The 17910-nt window shown below is 43.2% G+C and overlaps 1 protein-coding gene across 4 annotated transcripts in view; it reads left to right on the forward strand.

Annotated features, from left to right (window-relative positions):
* Positions 1-17910, forward strand: part of FRAS1 (Fraser extracellular matrix complex subunit 1) — a 306626-nt gene that overhangs the window by 176356 nt on the left and 112360 nt on the right. For all 4 annotated transcript variants that reach the window (XM_048846813.2, XM_075127463.1, XM_075127464.1 and 1 more), the window contains 4 exons: positions 1790-1933; positions 11576-11728; positions 13708-13854; positions 17610-17756. In XM_048846813.2, the coding sequence (XP_048702770.2) occupies positions 1790-1933; positions 11576-11728; positions 13708-13854; positions 17610-17756 (591 nt within the window). The remainder of the gene's footprint in view (positions 1-1789; positions 1934-11575; positions 11729-13707; positions 13855-17609; positions 17757-17910) is intronic.

A 17910-nucleotide genomic window follows, 5' to 3' on the forward strand; every position in this document is an offset into this window, starting at 1 on the left:
GTTTATGAGGAGGAAATTATGTAATTGCGTGAGAAAACACATAATTCTAAATGGGTGTACTTATCGGACTAGGGAAGGGTGTTGTATTTCTGACGTGCACATCAGCTGCAGTATAATTATGAGTATAAGCTTCTTCAGCCAATCAGTTTTCATCCACGTCATTTAATCTAATATAATCAGATTACCAGAATGAGTCACTCTGTGGCTGAATGGCACAATGAATTCCTATGTACCCATTGAGCCAGAATCTGGGGATTTGGTGCAATCTTTCGTTATTAGCTGCTGACCCCAGGAAGGTGGGGGGGGGAGGGGGAGGGCAAGGTTTGAAATGTGATATGTTTCTCAGACTTCGTTTCAAGGTCATCAGCTGGTTTTATCAGATTGCAGCCATTGTCCATAAATGTGTACTGGGCTAGATATTTTCAAAAATGATACTAAATTTCTTCAATGAACTGGTTACCACTGGGTAGGAGGCCTCCAAATTGGAGAAACGAAGTTCCTCTGAGATCCCATGTTCTATTTATTGGATTTTAGCCAAGAAATACTCTATAAAGATGTTTATTGGGCAAGTGATTACAAAAATTACATTGATTTTGGTGTTCTGTACTGCCACCGAGGAGATCCTGGCTCATGGCTAACTGTTAGTTGCATTGAAATGTGTCTGATCCTGGGATGGTGGTGTTGTGTAAGTGGCAAACATAGGCATAAAGAAAATTACCTCATCTCACACCTTGCCAACGTAGAACATCTGTAGCTTTTAAACAGGCACAAGCAATAATGTTAACATAACCTGTGTCTACCCGATTTTTACAGTGTTTAAAATGTTTCATTCCATTTCATTCCAGCCTCTGAATAATAATAGTCAGGTGGCTCAGTCAGAAATAGGTGGTGATGACTTTTCAGGACTAGAAGAAGGAGCTTTATATTATATGAAATGGGAGAATCCTAGCTTTCCATTAGAGATCGAGCAATTATTTCTAGTCCGGGGAGGTCCTGCGATGTTGTTACACTTCTGAAGTTGCACACTTTTATTCAGGGGAATTTTTAGAGGTTTTTAGACATCATTAGTTTCAGTATTTTTTTTTTTTAAATTTCCCTCAGAGGTCTGCACAGTTGGAATCCTGGTAATAAGACTCCTGGATTTGTAGGTAGAAGGATGCAAAACATTGTCTCGATAAAAATATTTTAGAACACTCTTCATCTCTTTCTGGAGTAGTTTTACTGTAAAATATGTGGCATGGTATTTAGGTTTTATTGAGTGAGTTTGGGGGACACTTCCATAAATCACTCCTGGCTTCCCCATTCATGAGTAATGTGGCCATCCCGAACTCATGCTAATAAAACTTTTATACCATGCCATCATGATCCTTTATCTCTCCCCTGTCTCTTGCTGTGCGTGCATGTGTGTATGTGTATATATACACACAGGCTGGCAGATGATCTCTATATTTTATATGGATTTAGATCTTGATTTATGCAGAGGACAAGCACAAAGGTCTTTAATTTCCTGCTGCTTGCCCCTTGTCGAGCCAAAAGAGGAGAGGGGGTAAAATCCTTCCAGATCAGAATTTAGTCACTTACACCGTGGTAGCAATTTACACCTCCATTGCAGAGGTGTAAATGATGACACAAGGAGCTGGGCAATGGAGAATTAGGCCCTATGATTCTCCCCCCTTCCCCCCCCCCCCCGTGTGTGTATATATATGTGTGTGTATATATATATATGTATATATGTATGTTTTGCTGAGGTACTGATTATCTTAACAGTGAGTGGTGTTTTCTCATGCAGCCTGCCATCCATCCTGCAAAAAGTGCAAAGGTCCTTCAGACTCTGACTGCATAACCTGCCATCCCCATGCAACCTTTGTGAGTGGCAAGTGCAGGACCAGCTGCAAGGAGGAGCAGTACCTGAACCTTGTGGGATATTGTGTTGGTAAGTGAGAGGAGGAAATGGCACAGTCTGTACAGACTCCTGGCCATTCTTCAATAGTAACCAGATATTTCAGTGTACAACTGTAACATAAAGGAGCCAAAATGATAGTTACTGATAAAATAATATGACTAAAAAGTACTGCTAAACCACTAGACATACCATATGGCACGACCACTTACCACTGTGTTTTATTTCTCTTCGAGCTGTGTGAGGCCAATTGCAAATTATAGAAATACAGAGGTTTTCAGCTCTACCACCCATCCAGCACAAGGGACCCTGAGTTTAAGCTGCACAGATGGTGGAAGCCCATGGGTGCTGACTCTGTGCTTCTTCCTGAAGAGGTTGGTGGGATGCAGTCTTCTGCAGAGGGTCAAAAGCCACTCTGAGGCAGGGAGTTAGAGGAGAACTTGGGCAAATGAACCCACACCTGAGTTCCTCTTCTTTTCCCCTTGACTTCTCTAGCCCCAGCCCCAGTATATGCAGTCATTCCATGTGCAGCCCCAAAAGGGGAGATAGGCCGATTCTGATCGTCCAATGGACAGTCTTAAAAAACCCCACACAAACTAATGCCTGTCCCCCTGCTACTAGCTGGTGTGAGTCAACAGGGACAAGAGATCTCTGATAGCTTTGATCTCTGTGGAGAATGGAAGGGGGTTCTCATCTCTGATCATGAGAGAGGGAGGTGAGGGCTGACTTGTCCTTCCCGGCTTGTTGCTGCTTATTTTGGGGAGGATTGGGCTTATGTCTGGAAAGTGGTACGTTGCAATATTATGAAAAGCAGTAGAGTGTTCACACAGTTAATGGTATCATAACAAATCAGCTCTTATTTAACAGCTGCTGCCAGAGTATAATACAGACCTCAACTGTGCTGTGTTCAGTGATTGCTGATTCTCTTCAGAGGGTTTTAAGTAGCTGGAACTTGTACAATTTTGTGGACAATTCAGTTAGGCAGTCAGACCATTGGACCACCTCCTGTTCCAGGCGAAGCTCTGGAATGGGGCTGCCAGTCATGGCAATCAGCTGTCTTTGGGTCTGTGGCCCCTCATGGGGAATAGCCTGCCACTTAAGACACTGGACATGCTGTGTTCATCCCCTAAGTCAGTGCCCTGAACTCAATTACCATACCAGGAAGGGCACCATCACAAGCTCCACCCCAGAGAAAGATGCAATCATAGGTGGTCATAATGCCTGAAGGGGCCTTCGGCAGCTGTTGACGAGAGTGGTATCCCTGGAGAATCAGGAACAGCGTGGTGGGCCAGCAGCCAGGGATGCTGCTTTACCGCAGCATAGGGCTTCAGAAAGATGAATTAAAAACCCATCCCATGATTCTGAGAAACAGCTTATCGGGCCTTACAGGAATATTGGCATAGCTGGGTTTGATGTGTGCACTTTTGAGAGATAGGAGGATTTATTCAGAGGTTACTCTCTGTGGGTACTGTATACATGCACTTCAGCCTATCATCAGAAGCCACTAATTGCATTTACCTGTTTAAAAAAGAAAAATCTCATTTAATCCATCATGCAGTCAAGGATAAACACATTCTGGGAACAGTTCCAGTCACTTCTGAGCTGTATTGTTTCCATTTATTTATTTATTTTAGTTTATCAAAGAAAAGATACAGCTTGTGAGGCCTATGGCAGCACTGAGAGGCTCCAAGAAAGATAAATGATCTGAAAAAAGGAGGGGGAAAAAATGCACTAGACGTAATAAGTAAATCTATTCAAGGATTATCACTCTCAAGTTAGTCCTGACTCCCCACTCCCACCCACCGCCAACATAGACTTCTTTTTTTTTTTTTCCAATATAAGATTTGTTTCTTTGATCTCAACTTCCAGGACTTCCTTTTTTTTTTTTTAGGAGATATATTATTTTGCCTGCCCACCGCAGAAATGGGAAAGGAAGGAACAAGATAGCTAAAGAGGGGAGAAATGTCCAAAATGTATTCTGCAGTTCTCTGAATGTACACAAAGCAGGGTTACTTATCAATTTATAGAAAGAAGGAGACATGAGTCGTGATTTTGTTTAGCTAATGCCTGCAGCCGAATGATTACAGTGAATGACACCTATGAAAATAATTCAGCATTTCAAAGAGTTAAAAGCTACATTGGATAATGGGGTGGAGAGTATGCTGAAAAAATTTGTGGATGACACCAAGCTGGGAGGAGTTGCAAGAACTTTGGAGGACAGGATTAGAATTTAAAATGACCTGGATAAATTGGAGAATTGATCTGAAATCAACCATATGAAATTCAATGAAGATAACTGCAAAGTACTTCACTTGGGAAGGAAAGATGAAACGCACAATTACAAAACAGGGAATAACTCGCCAGGTGGTAGTTCTGTTGAAAAGGATCTGGGAGTTATAATGGATCACAAATTGAATATAGTCAACAGTGTGTTGCAGTTGTGAAAAAGGCTCATATCATTCTGGTGTGTATTAACAAGAGTGTCATATGTTAGACACGGGAGGTAATTGTGCTGCTCTGCTCGGCACTGGTGAGGCCTCAGCTGGAGGACTGTGTCCAGTCCTGGGTATCACACTTTAGGAAGGATGTGGACAAACTGGAGAGAGTCCAGAGGAGAGTAACAAAAATGAAAAAAAGCTTTAGAAAACCTGACCTGTGAGAAAGCATTAGGAACACTGGGCATGTTTAGTCTTGAGAATAGAAAACTGAGTGAGGGGAGGGAGAGAACTTGATAAGTCTTCAAATATGATAAGGACTGTTATAAAGATGACTGTGATTAATTGTTCTCCTCATCCACTGAAGGTAGGACAAGAAGTAGTGGGCTTAATCTGCAGTAAGGGAGATTTAGGTTAGATATTAGGAAAAACTTTCCAACTGTAAGGGTTGTTCAGTACTGGAATAGGCTTCCAAGGGAGGTTGTGGAATCCCCATTGTGAGAGGTTTTTAAGAACAGGTTAGATATACAGGTGGTCTAGGTCAAGATGATCTAGGTTTATTTGGTCCTGCCTCTGCACAAGGGGCTGGACTTGATGACCTCTCTAGGTCCTTTCCAGCCCTACATTTCTATAACTTCTATGATTTCTCTGTAAAGTTTCAGAGGATGTAAAAATGTGCTTGTTTGTAACAGAATATTACTCCAGCTCACTGGCCTGATTCACTACTTCATTGATTTAATTGGAGTTACATCACTGTAGAACTGGTGTAACACAATGGCGAATCTGCTCCGTTGTGTTTGCTTGTGGCCTGGGTCTTCATTGTATGAAAAAGTGTGCCTTTTGTGGTGGTTGAATGCTTTATCTTTTGAAACCAGTTTGAAGCATTAATTGCTTATTTAGGTCCCCAATCCTACGTAGGGATCTGCTACCACAGATTCCAGTGTCCCACTGGCTAGCTGATTCTGTTGTAGGATTAGCACATTAGAAAGCTCATTAATGTGTTATGCTTTGTAGCTCTATGCAGAGAAATCCTTTATTTCCTCCACTTTATTTTGCCATTACCTTTCATTGTGTTCCCTCTAGCAGATCCCCTTTGAATTGCCATTCCTAGCTGTAAGATTTACTGGAAAGAATGAGTAATATCTATCACGTCAGGGTTAGCCTTGGGACTGGTTTTCTTTGCCTCTGGTTTGTGCGTATGTTTTAATTGCTCACTGTCATCTCTATAAGTTTGGTAGAGTCTTGTAGGATGGTAAGCACACTGTTATTTTCATGTCCTTGGGCCCTGCATGGCTTGGATTTGGCCTGCAGACTCTTTATTATTGGCAATGATGCACGAGCCCGAAAGAACCAAGCTTAGTTTTCAGAGCTTAGGCTGTATATGAAACACTGGCAGTTGGAAGGACCATCATTTTCCTTCTAAACAAAGCCAAGTTTGATCTGGAAATCACTGAAGCAACAAGCATTGGCCCCCCACAGTGCTATTTTTACAGAATCACTTCTCAGTAGAACCACACTTCAAAGGCCTTATTCAAACCCACTGAGGTCAAAGAGTTTCAGTGGCCTTTGGCTCAAGCCCTAGAATAGGAGGGAAGGCTTAATAGTTACAGTACAGCAAAGAGGGGCAGGAGATCTCAGTTCTGTTCCCAGCTCTGCCTCAGTCTTGCTGTGTGACCCTGGATAAGTCACTTAGGCCCTGACCCTGCACCACAGAAGTCAATGGTAGTTCTGCCAATGTCTTCAAAGGCACAAGATGAGGCCCTTCATCTCTCTGTGCTTCTATAGAGTGGGAATAATACTTCCCTGCTTCACAGTGGCAGCGGCGGGGGTGTGTGTGCACGGATGTAGGTAAAGTGCCTTGAGATCCTCTGACGAAAAGTGCTGTAGGAAGAGTGTTGCTATTGGCTGACTTTTTAAAACATCTATGGGTGGGTCTTTGAGGGAGATATTTGTGGCCGGAGGGGATGTTGCTCCTTGTTCCAAACTTCTGTCTAATGTTAGAACAAATTGCACATGCTGATGGCCCCTGTCCCTTGCATCTGTGCTGTTGTTGCATCTCAGTCAGCCTCCTCACTCAACACAGATTGAAATGTTACTCTATACACTTGCCTTTACAGGTTATTAATGATCAGTCTGAAAGCAGCTGTCCCATAAAAGCGAACGTCAGAAACCATTACATTTACATTATGTACAATTTGCTTTAATATCTGCAAGGTTTTTGACTTTGCTTCAAAAGCAATGTTTTTACAATTATCTATCCATCATCACGATTGCTTGTTATTCCAGTCCCTCGCTGACCCTGGGGGCAGAATTTTGTCGGGACTTAAAGGGTGCACTGTGCATTGGAGCCTCATCTTCTTCTTTTTCTATCCACGGGGAGAAAATCTTTTATGAATGATGGAGAAAGCCAGCTGTCAAGTGAAACTATTAACTTCTAATGAATTTTATTGTTGCATTTTTTAATAATATCAATAAAATAGTGTTATGCTTAACACGGTCACAGAAATGCACTTCAGTTATCACAAGAGGAAAAAATGCTTCAAATATTTTGAAGCAGAAGTGGGTTTTCAAACTCTAGTCCAAGGTATCCAAAGCCTCTGCGAAAAAGCTTCCGAGGAATGTACAGGTTACCTGGGGGCTGTGTGGGGCAATGCCAGTACGCTGGGCTGAGACTCCTGAGATGTTGTGTGGGCAAGTCAGTTTCCCTGTCTGTAAAATGGGATAATGATCCTGATTTCCTTTATAAGGAGCTTTGAGATCAATTGGTGGAAAACGCCATATAAGAGTTAGGGATCATTTTCAGGTGTATGTTTGGATTTTTAGCTGTTTCCAATCCAGTTTTAGGTGTCTGTGGTGTTTTCATCTTTCCAAAATTTGACAAAGATTACGTGACATTTTCCAACTACTAGTAAAGGTTTTTGTTCAGCTTCATAAACCTTGGGAACCAATTACTTGAAAAGTTTCGCCTTCAAAACTACTGTCCTTCTGGTGAAATCTACTGTCCTTCTGGTGAAATCCCACCTTCTCTTCAGAGTTTCTTCAGATTTCTTCAAGAGTATTCTCAAGTACTTAACTGAAGATCCATGAGAAAATCACAGGAAAACCTGAGGTCTCACATGGTGGAAGAGCCTGAGAATTCAGAGCCCAGGCTCACCTGGGCATTTTGCTGACCTATAAACCTCCAGCCATCAAAGGCTTCCGAGAAGAACTGATAGAGAAGATGACTGACATGGTGATGGAATTCAAGACAGCTCTTGATCTTGATCACCTCAGTTTCCACAGGGATGACACCTCTTATTCAATAACTCCAAACTTCCTAGTTAAAGTTTCCATTTTGGAATTCTCACAGGTATTCTTCAGATCCACACATACAGTTGGTCAGCCCCCCTAACCGGATCCTCAGGCTGGATGTGGACATAAGGGTCCAGGTTCTTGGCTGGTGTAAATTGGGATGCCAATTTATACCAGCTGAGGATCTAGGTGAAGAAATGCAAGAACCACCTCCCTGCTTTGGTCTGGGCTGTTTTGTCTCATGCCCCATTCCTCTGGAATTCCTCTCGTCAGTGTGTTCAGAGACGCTCCTGCTCTTTGTGGTAATATAAGCATCTCTCTATGAGACTGCCAAGGTCCCATTAACTTTATAAGGAGCTGAGTGTGCTTGTTTATGGGAGAATGCCCCCTTCAGCATTTTCAAGAGTAAGGTAAAAAGCTTTTTGTTTTTAGATGACCTTCTGACTAAACTCTATTGACTTTTCTCTTTGGATTCATTGTAAGTTGTTGTGGGAAGTTTGCATGATGACATGCCTGTGAATTACATGGTATTAGATTATTGATTTAATATAATGCCCTGTTCTTATCCCCATATTCTCTGTTATCCTAATGGGTACAATATGGATAAGCATTTGCAAGGGAAAATATGTCCGCAGGAGCCCTTAAAAGGCTAGGTATAGCTAAACAAGTCAACACAAGCATTTGCTAGCTTAGCTAATGGAGGAGTCAAGAGGGCATGAATGGCTCTGGGTTCTTTGAGTGTTGACTAATGCTTCAGGAACAGTTTTGGCTTCATGATGAGTCCCTGTTCTGTGTGTTTCACAAGCTAAGCGGTCGCCCCTGTGAGTTTAGGCAGGTCAGCTGCAGATCCCTTTCCATGCAGAGGGGGGCAGTGTTTTCTTTACATTTCTAGTGAAAGACGTGCATAGCGGTGGCTTGATAGTGCTCTGGAGTTAAATCTTGCTGTAGCTGTTACATCTTGCTCCCTCTCAGTAAGATTTTGGTGGGGAACCAGGTGAAGAAAGAGGAACCCTAGTGCCTGCTGAGAAACAAGGTTAGTTAAGTCGTTGGCTGTTATGAAAGCAGCTCTGTGATCGTGAGGAGGAGAATGAGCGAGAGGACATTGGGACTATCATCAAGGTGACACCGTCATACTCTGAAGAGTCTGTGTGGGATTCTGAAAGAGGACTCACAGAGTAATGTACCTAACTCACATTGATTTTCAATGAGAGTTGAATGCCTGACTCCTTTAGGCCTCCTTGAAAATGCCAGCCAGTACACTCCTGCAGCTGAAATCACATCCTAGATAAGGTGCAGGGAGGAGTGGTGTGAAGGGGTCAAGCAGAAGTAAAAAGACAAATATTGGTGCTGGGCTGATAGCGGGGGGGCCATTCAGAACTATAAGGAGAATACTCTGCTCCTTTTCCTTCTTAGCCAAAAGGGAGCCTGCTGTGAAAATCTATGTAACCTTTTACAGTACAAAGTACTTTTGTTCTTCCTTTTCTCTACCACTTGTTCCCCATGGTCCTTCAAATTCACCACAAGCCGTTGGCTTTCTGGGGTAAGTCAATCGTGTGAGTGTTCTTTGAGCTCCGCACATTGAAAGTATCGAGGGTGAATATAGGACTGATTTCTCAGGAAGCAACAGCCGAATGAAAGGAACTGTTTTAACACATAGGAACAAACACAGCAAGCCTGTAAAGAGGAGAAAAACATGCCATCACCCAGCTCTGTAGGCACTTACACCTTTTAAATGTCTTTGGACTTTTCCAACATGAGAACAAAAAATTATTTAGATGAGAGTCTGGTTAATTGCACTCGGCAGGTACTTTTCTCTCTGTTAGTCTGCATTTATCGCGTTTACCTGCCACAGATATTTATTCCATGCTCATCGCTAGAGTATTTCAGTGCCTGGTGTATTTGTCTATTTATTGCACCTAACCAACAATTATCCAATTATCACCATCCAGCACAGACACTTGGAGACAGTAGGACACTAATATTGTAGGGTGAGTAAATGAATTACTAGGTGAATAGGGGGAGCATGAGAAATTAGTGAAACCTACTGCTGCTAATTTTAGTGCTTAAGGAGGGTGTACATAGATGCTCATGATCTTACTACTTAAAAAAAAAAAAAACTATCCCACATAAATTACATACAACATACCAACATATATAATCATATGTATGGAACCTTAGTCCCTGATCCCGCCATAAACTCTGCAGGATAAGACATCTGGGATCATGCCAACCACCTCTGACTTCGGGGGGAATACATGGGGGTACAGGTTCTATCCACTCTGAGTTCATTGCAGGATCAGGGCCTTAGCATACTACAAATATATGGCATTACACAGAGTGTAGTGTGAAGCTTTGCGTGATATTTTATTAGTTCTTTTCACACACAGGATTCTGAAGCACACAATACACTAACCCTTGCATGCTGTGTATGCAGGATGGATGAGGTTTTCCATTGTGAATCATGGCACACTACAGGCATTACTTGATCTTTACTATCAAGAAACATATGTTCTTAGAAAAAGCAATTTCATGATCTTAGCCATAACATTTGTTCTCCTTTCCCTTTGGTTGTTAGGTCCCTATCTGTAAGATTGCTTCTTTGGGGCCAGGGCTGTGTCTTCTATGTTCTTAGGGTTTTATGTTGCCTTTCATAGGGTTTTACGCTGCCGGCCATTACCATAGGGGTGCTCAGCACTCTTTAGGCACTAAAATAAATAAATAAACAATATTGACCCAAAGTGCATGCACCACACTGCTTAAAAAGTTCATGACGCAAAATACTAGCACCTTATGCCAGAGTCTCAGGGAATGAAATATGTAGTAGGTTAGGGGATGAAGTATGCAGCTACCTGAATGATCTGAAATACTGTATACTTCCTGCATTAAATTTTGCCCTCGGCTGCACGTGCACAGAGCTCCCCCTGAATTCAGGAAGACTTGTGCATGTGTAACCCGGGGAAGAATTCAGACTGAGATTTTCAAAGGAGCCTAAGGGAGTTAAGCATCCCTACCCCAATGGAAATGGGTGCCTAACTCTCTTAGGCTCCTTTGAAAATCCCAGCCTCGTTCTTTAGAATCAAAACACTACAATTCTCAATGAAAGTTTCAGGAGAGACAAAGGACAGAAAGGTTAGTTCTCAGTAGAAATCTCATTATTACATTTCTTTCAAGACGGCCATCATTTCCCTGGTAATTTTCTGAATTACTGTAATGAGGATTAATTTGGCTTCCCGGGTACCTTGCATTGTCCTTATATATGTACAAAAGGTTTGCTGTAAAACCTTTTGAAGCTCTCAAGGTTCAGGGGAAGGTCAGGAGCCATTAATTGGTGTGCTGCTGAAAAAGAGGTTTGTAAGGCTGGCTAATCCTTTTGGGAGTGCCGGGTGGGAAAACCTGGGCAATGTGAACCGCAGGAGAAAATTGATCCACTTGCTCCGATCATGCTTTTTTGGGAGCATAGAATCTGTACAGCCAGCAGCATCCTTTTTAGAAAGATTAATCTTAGAAAGAAAAAAAAAAGTGCCTTTTTTTTTTTTTTTTTTTAGGAGAGAGCTTTGAACCATCTTCGCCCATTAGGGGGGAAGTGGGGAGTACACCTGAATTCAGCAAAAGGCAGCTCAAGAACTTTCAAGCAGTGTGCGCACTGTCTGATGCTAAGTAAAAAGCTGCAGCACCACAGTGCCTGAAAATAACACAGAGTAAAAATTGGGGAGGAGGTGGGCCTAATATTTGCTGATAATGCCTCTTGCAAACCTTCATAAGGACAGTCTTAGCCCCTGATCCCTTTTTGCTCCGAATGAGAGTTGTGCATGCAAAGTGCTCTTAATGTTACTTTTCCGAAATATATTCCTTGTGCTCTCTCAGTGCCATTGTCTCTGAGCAGGGCTGTTTTGCGAGATGATGGTCAGAAGCCTCCTTCATTGGTACCCCCTATTTCTTTTCTCTTTAGACTGTCATCCTTTGTGTCACCAGTGCGTGGCTGATCTCCACGACACGGGCAGCGTCTGCTTGAAGTGTCAGAACGCCCGTCACTTGCTGCTGAGGGATCGCTGTGTTCCTGACTGTCCCGTGGGATCCTATGCAGAAAGCGGAGTTTGTAAAAGTGAGTAACATCTGGAAGTGGAGCTTAGTGGTGAGATCTGCCCAGCTGCTCCCTTGGAATTGCTTCTCTTGAGAGGCCAGTGGACAGGGCGCTGAGCTAGATTTCAGGAAATCTCTGTTTCAAGTGTGGCTGTGCAAGTCGCTGCACCTCTCTGTCCTCCTGTTTCCTCTCCCGCCCTTTGTCTGTTGTTAAATGGGAAGCTGTCTTTGAGGTAGGGACCGTATGTCTTCGTACTGTGCCTAGCCCCATGGAGCCCCCAAGCACTGCTGTTACACAGAGAATACTAGTTAATATACTGCAGATAGCAGGAAGTTTGTGGGGAGAAGGAGGGTGGGAGTGTGGTTCTGTGTCAGTCTTGCGAAAGGTCCCCGCCTCATCCATTCAGTTTTGGCTGATGCAGTGATGTCACTTCTGGGGGTTGTTTTCAGGTAGGTGGGACTCAAAGATTTTCCATATTCAAGGAACACGTTAAAGAGGGGTCACTTCAGATGTCCTTCGCTAAGCTGCTATGTCTCTTCTGCTCTTGTGGTGGTAGCACAATTTTAGGAGCTTGATTGTCCAGGGGAGCTTCTAGGCATGTGCCAGGAGGAGAAAAAACAAATTCTGTTCACTAAGACGGGAACTACTGGTACACTATGGTGAAATCCAGGCCCCATTGAAGTTAATGGCAAAACTCTCACTGACTTCACTCTGTGTATAGACGTCAACTGGGCACAGGACCCTGCATTAGTCTACGGTAGGATCTCAAATGAGGAAGGTTGTTACATCGTGAAGCGGGATCTTTTATCTGTGCTCTTAGGAATCCAACAGAAAACCTGCCGCCGGAAGCTGAGTATTATCCCAGTTTTTAGAATTTCCTTGCAGTTGACTGAGGCTCTCGCTGAATCAGCATTGCCAGAGGCAGTAATTCCGGCCTGTCCCAGAGAGAACGAGCCGGCTCCAGAAAAGCTAGCCTGACTCCTCGGTCTGTGGGGGTAGTGTGTTGTCGGCGGTCAGCCAGCAGTGTTGGTGGTAGCATTCTGATGGTGCCTTGTGCCTTCTGGGCCATTAGCCCTTTTTTGCCCATCGTGGTACCTGCTGGTGCTTGAGTGGCACTTTTTTTGCAGGCTTCTTCATACCATTTTGCCTTTCTCTGCCTTTCTCAAGAGGACATAAATCCGTTTCCTATGAGAACTCCAGGATGTCCACCCAGAGCTTGTCAAAGCCCAGTTCATCTTACATGAGACAAAGTAGGGACTGATAGACGAGAAAGAGACCAAAAGAAGAAACATTATATATTTAAATATCCAATCTGGCCTCTTTGCATGAGATGGGCACTGCCTAATCCAGACTAAATGTACAAGATCAGCATTGCAAAAACTTCTCTCTACTGGCCCAAGATTTAGTTACAAGGTCGCTGTATCATTACTTACCTAGCTCCACACTGACAGAAATATTAACTGTGTTTCTTAGCTTTGTCTCAGCCTTCCAGGTAGTGTGTTTCACCCGGTAGCGCTATAATATGTCATCTAGTGGGGCATGCCTCTTGGAGGGAGGGGGGGATTCCTTCCTCCTGGAAAGCCAAGTTTAGATAGAGCATTTCTGCCTTTGGGTGTAAAGGTTTCATGAATTACCCAAAACGTTCTGTTGTTCAAGCTATGTCAAAGTGCATATTAAATTTAGGGTGAGCTTTTAAGATCCCTAACATTGCCTTGGGCCAAATTCAACCTTGAATAAGGTGGGTATCTCTATGGATTTCTCTGTCCACTTAGTCAGTGATGGATCTGGCCCTTTACATTTAATGAGGGCACAGTTCTTTACTTACAGGACAGTCAGGAAAGCAAGAAATCCCACAGCGAGAACATGTGTGCATGTAGGAATGGTGGGTGCTCTGTACTCTGAGGATCAGTCCGGTGATGTGCTCTTGTAAAGAACCTTTACAGCCTGCTTGAAGATTTGCTTTTGCGTGAACGGTGTTTTCATTCTTTTTGCCCTCTCAGAGTGTCACCCCTCGTGCAAAACCTGCAGTGGCGGAGGTCCTTTCTCCTGCTCTTCCTGTGACTCCAGCCTCGTTTTGTCCCACACTGGCATGTGTACCTCAGCCTGTTTCCTGGGATACTACAGGGATGAGAGCTGGACCTGCAAACGTAAGTGTCTCCTGCCAAACACTCCCTCCTCTTCAGAGTGCCCTTGCAAATGGTTTCTTGGCTTCTTGATCCAGTCTGTCCCATCATGAAAAGCTTGTAACTGTCAGGAAAATGCTGTTGGTGACATTATGAAGACCTTGAACTAGACTTAATAATTAAGGAGCATCGCTATACATGCAACAGTGACTATACAGAACAAGGGCCTAATTGCCTACTGCCTTGTACAGGTCTGGTCATTTATGCGAGTGCAAAATGCTACCATTCTGATTGGGCAGATTTCTGCAAGGTGCTTAGCACTCTAGCTACAATCCAGCAAAGCTCTTAAATATGTGCTTAACTTCAAGCATGTAAATAGTCCCATTTGCTTTAATGAGTCAGTCCAAGTATGTGTTTCAGTACTTTGCTGGGTTGGGACCAGACTGCTCAGCAGGATCGAAGCTTATGAACACAAAGTGGATTCCACTCTTATTAACTTCTCCAGAAAACCCGCTTTCCAAGTAGAAAGGCTTGCCAAGCCTCAGTGTTGTGCCAAACTCCTGGATAGTCTTCTGTGGATGTCCTAAAATATCTGTTTCTCCCCTTGGGCTGTCCATTCACTAGTCCAGTCACAAGCCCTTGCCGAATACAGTTCTAGCACCCAAACTTGAGTGAGACGTTTATTTCTGTAAACAGTCTCATTCCAACCACACACGTCTCATCTCCCAGTTTGCAAATAACTTCTTTATTGTATGTAAAATTTGTGGCTGGTGAAAACTAATGAGAGCCTTATGGCAGAGTGTGTTGATGTATAGAATTTGTGTAATTTCAGGGGGCACTCAGACCTGTTCAGGTGCAATGTTAGTGATAACTCATCTAGAAATAGATTGATCTGCTCTGTTGGACAACTACCAGGTAGAGATAACAACAAAAGTTTAATCAGAATCTTTGGTCTCTTTCCCTCCTCCCCTATTTGTTTTGATTTCACTACACTTTTGAAGAACCCATAGTTTTGAAAATACCTTAGATTAAATCAAAGGAATGTGAAGTAGAGCTATGTACTCCTTTGCTCTCGATATGTCTACTAGAGTGTTTGTAGAGAAACGACGACGCAAACTTAAGAAGCTTTTCACAAAAGTGGTATGCATCTAAAAACATTGTTGCAGAGCAATGCTGATAAAAGAAATGGCATGTACTTGTTTTTAAATGCAGCTTTTGTTTTCCCCCTTGGGAGCAGTCTTTTTGGATCGTGTGACCACGACGTGTTTTGAACTCCACAAATCTTTTATCATTAATGGGTCTTCTAATTCATGGCTTTTTTATCTAAAGATACTTGAGAAAAACTAAATTAATGATTACCACACCTTTGTAAGGACCAGTGAAATGAGACAAGTGCTGGTGCATTTATAAATAGGTATTAGATTCTTTAAATAGACTTTTCTTTAGGGTACGTCTACGTTACCGCTAGAGGTGTAATTTCAGATTGATGTACACAGGGTAGCTTTGACTGAGCTAGCTTGCCAAAAATAGCAGTGTAGCCATGGCAACATAGTTTAGCTGCCCAATTACAATCCGATCCTTGACCCTAGATAAGTGGTCAGTTGACTAGCCTGAACTGTCGCCCACACTGCTGGGGCCACACTGCTGTTCTGAGTGCCCTTCATCAAAGCCAGTTCATGTACATCTACCCAACCTGGAAATGACACTTCCAGCTGCAATGTACGTGTATTCTTGGAGACACGTTCTCTCCCAGGAGCTGCAGAGTTGTATGACATTTTTGGACTATATAACAACAAATCATTAGCTCAGATGTCACAAGTGACAAAATGGGTGGTTTCTCCTAGTTTCAACAAGACACCAGGAAAAAATAGGTATTTACAGCTAATCTGTGCTTTGAGTTTTTCAGATTTAGAACTCAAAGTGAACTTGAACCCAGAACAAGTGCACATACACCCCGCTAAATAAGAACCATTGAGTTTCATAGATCTCTACTTCCCAGCCACACTGAACTCATTCTCAAGCCCGTGAGAACTTTTGACCATAAAAACAACCAGTCGAGCTTGATCCTTTGGACTTATGGGGCCATATTTCCAGAAATGTGCCTGCATGATTGTGTGCATAAAATTGTACTTGTATTTGCATGAGCAAATGCCAGGATTGTGTTTGAGATAATTGTGTGCTCAAAGAATCAGTTCTGTTTCGAGCTGACCGTTTGTACGCATAATTGTTGCATTTGCTAGCACGGCTTTGGTAACTGTACATGCAGGTTAGGTGTGCAAATCCACATGATTTTTGCATGTGTGTTTCTGAAAATATGGCTTTTGATGTGCACTGTACCACTCCAAGTGATCGCTCACCATTAAGAGTACGGCAGGTCAGTGCCATAGTGGACTCTCTCTGTACATCGGCTGGATGCTATGAGGGGTACGTCTACATGGCAGAAAAGACCTGTAGCACCAAGACTCAGAGCATGGGTCAACTGACTTGGGCTTGCACTGCAGGGCTAAAAATAGCCGTGCTGACGTTTGGGCTTGGGCTGGAGCCTGGTCTCTGAAAGCTGATGAGGTGGGGAGGGTCTCCAGTCTGAGGCCAAACATCTACACAGCTATTTTAGCCACTCCCTGCGCGAGCTCTGTGAGCTCGGATCAGTTGACCCAGGCTCTGAGATTCACTGCTGTGTTTTTTTTTGTCTGTGGAGACGTACCCAAAGTTGCTTTCCACTCTTTTGTAGCACTTTGCTATTAAAGCTTTGCTGTGGGATCATAGAAACATAGAATATCAGGGTTGGAAAAGACCTCAGGAGGCCATCTAGTCCAACCCCCTGCTCAAAGCAGGACCAATCCCCAACTAAATCATCCCAGCCAGGGCTTTGTCAAGCCAGGCCTTAAAAACTTCCAAGGATGGAGATTTCACCACCTCCCTAGGTAACCCATTCCAGTGCTTCACCACCCCTCCTAGTGTAATACTTTTTCCTAGGATCCAACCTAGACCTCCCCCACTGCAACTTGAGACCATTGCTCCTTGTTCTGTCAAGGATAGTCAAGAGCTGTGCCATTCATGTTGAATGCACCTGCATCATGCTGAGAAATTCAGACTCCCAACATCCTGGAGCAAAATATTTTGATCCTCTGGGTGTTGCACCTTCTCCAGCTGAACCGTCGGATTTTGCTTCCTGTTTCTGTAAACTCCACGACATCCCACATTTCGAGCAAAATGTAAAACACTTGGTGAAACACTTAGGTGAAATTCTATGGCCTGTGTTATGCAGAGGTTAGACTAGATGATCCTGATGGTTTCTTCTGGCCTTCAGAACTCTGAGTCTATGAATAAGAACTGGACGGGTTAAATTTAAGTTACTCAAGGTGAAAGGAGAAAAATGCTTTAAGAACACCTGGATACAGGGATTTGAATTCCAAGTTCCATGTTTGACTCTGGTGGTTCATCAGATTATTAGTACGCAAACTTTGTCCATCTGGGAGAAAGCAATATTTTAAATTGCTCTCAAGTGGCAAGCCAGGCCTTAAAAACCTCCAAGGATTGGTAGACACTCAGAGCAACATTAAGTCCTATGTGGAGATATGTCCAGAACTCCCTTTTGGATAGATGGAGGGTAGCCATGAAGCGGGGCTTGGGGATGGTAAGCAGGGAAAGCTATGAAGAGTTACCCCAGCAGATTCTCCAAGAGAACATTGAATAGTGGCGCTTCAGGTAAATCTAACCTCATTTGGCTAGTGCTTCAGTAATTGCAGTGATTTTTTTTGTTCTTAATTTCTCTACAGCTTGCAGTGTCCACTGTTTGGGTTGTGAGTCGGCCATGGGTTGTACATCATGCAGAGACTCAGCCAAGGTTCTGTTGTTTGGTGAATGCCAGTATGAAAGCTGCACTCAGCAGTATTATCTTGATTTCTCCACCAAGACTTGCAGAGGTGAAAAACGCATATTTTCTATTTAAAAATAGCCATTAGGATGGCTGCAGAATGGTCTGCTTAGGGGGTCTATTACTGAACAGATTTTTTTCTGTTATCTTTTTTCAGCCGCCCTCTGTCACATACTTCAGTTTTCAGTTAAAAAAAAAATCCT

Source organism: Caretta caretta, chromosome 4 (assembly GCF_965140235.1).
Source record: "Caretta caretta isolate rCarCar2 chromosome 4, rCarCar1.hap1, whole genome shotgun sequence".
NCBI classification, from domain to species: domain Eukaryota; kingdom Metazoa; phylum Chordata; order Testudines; family Cheloniidae; genus Caretta; species Caretta caretta.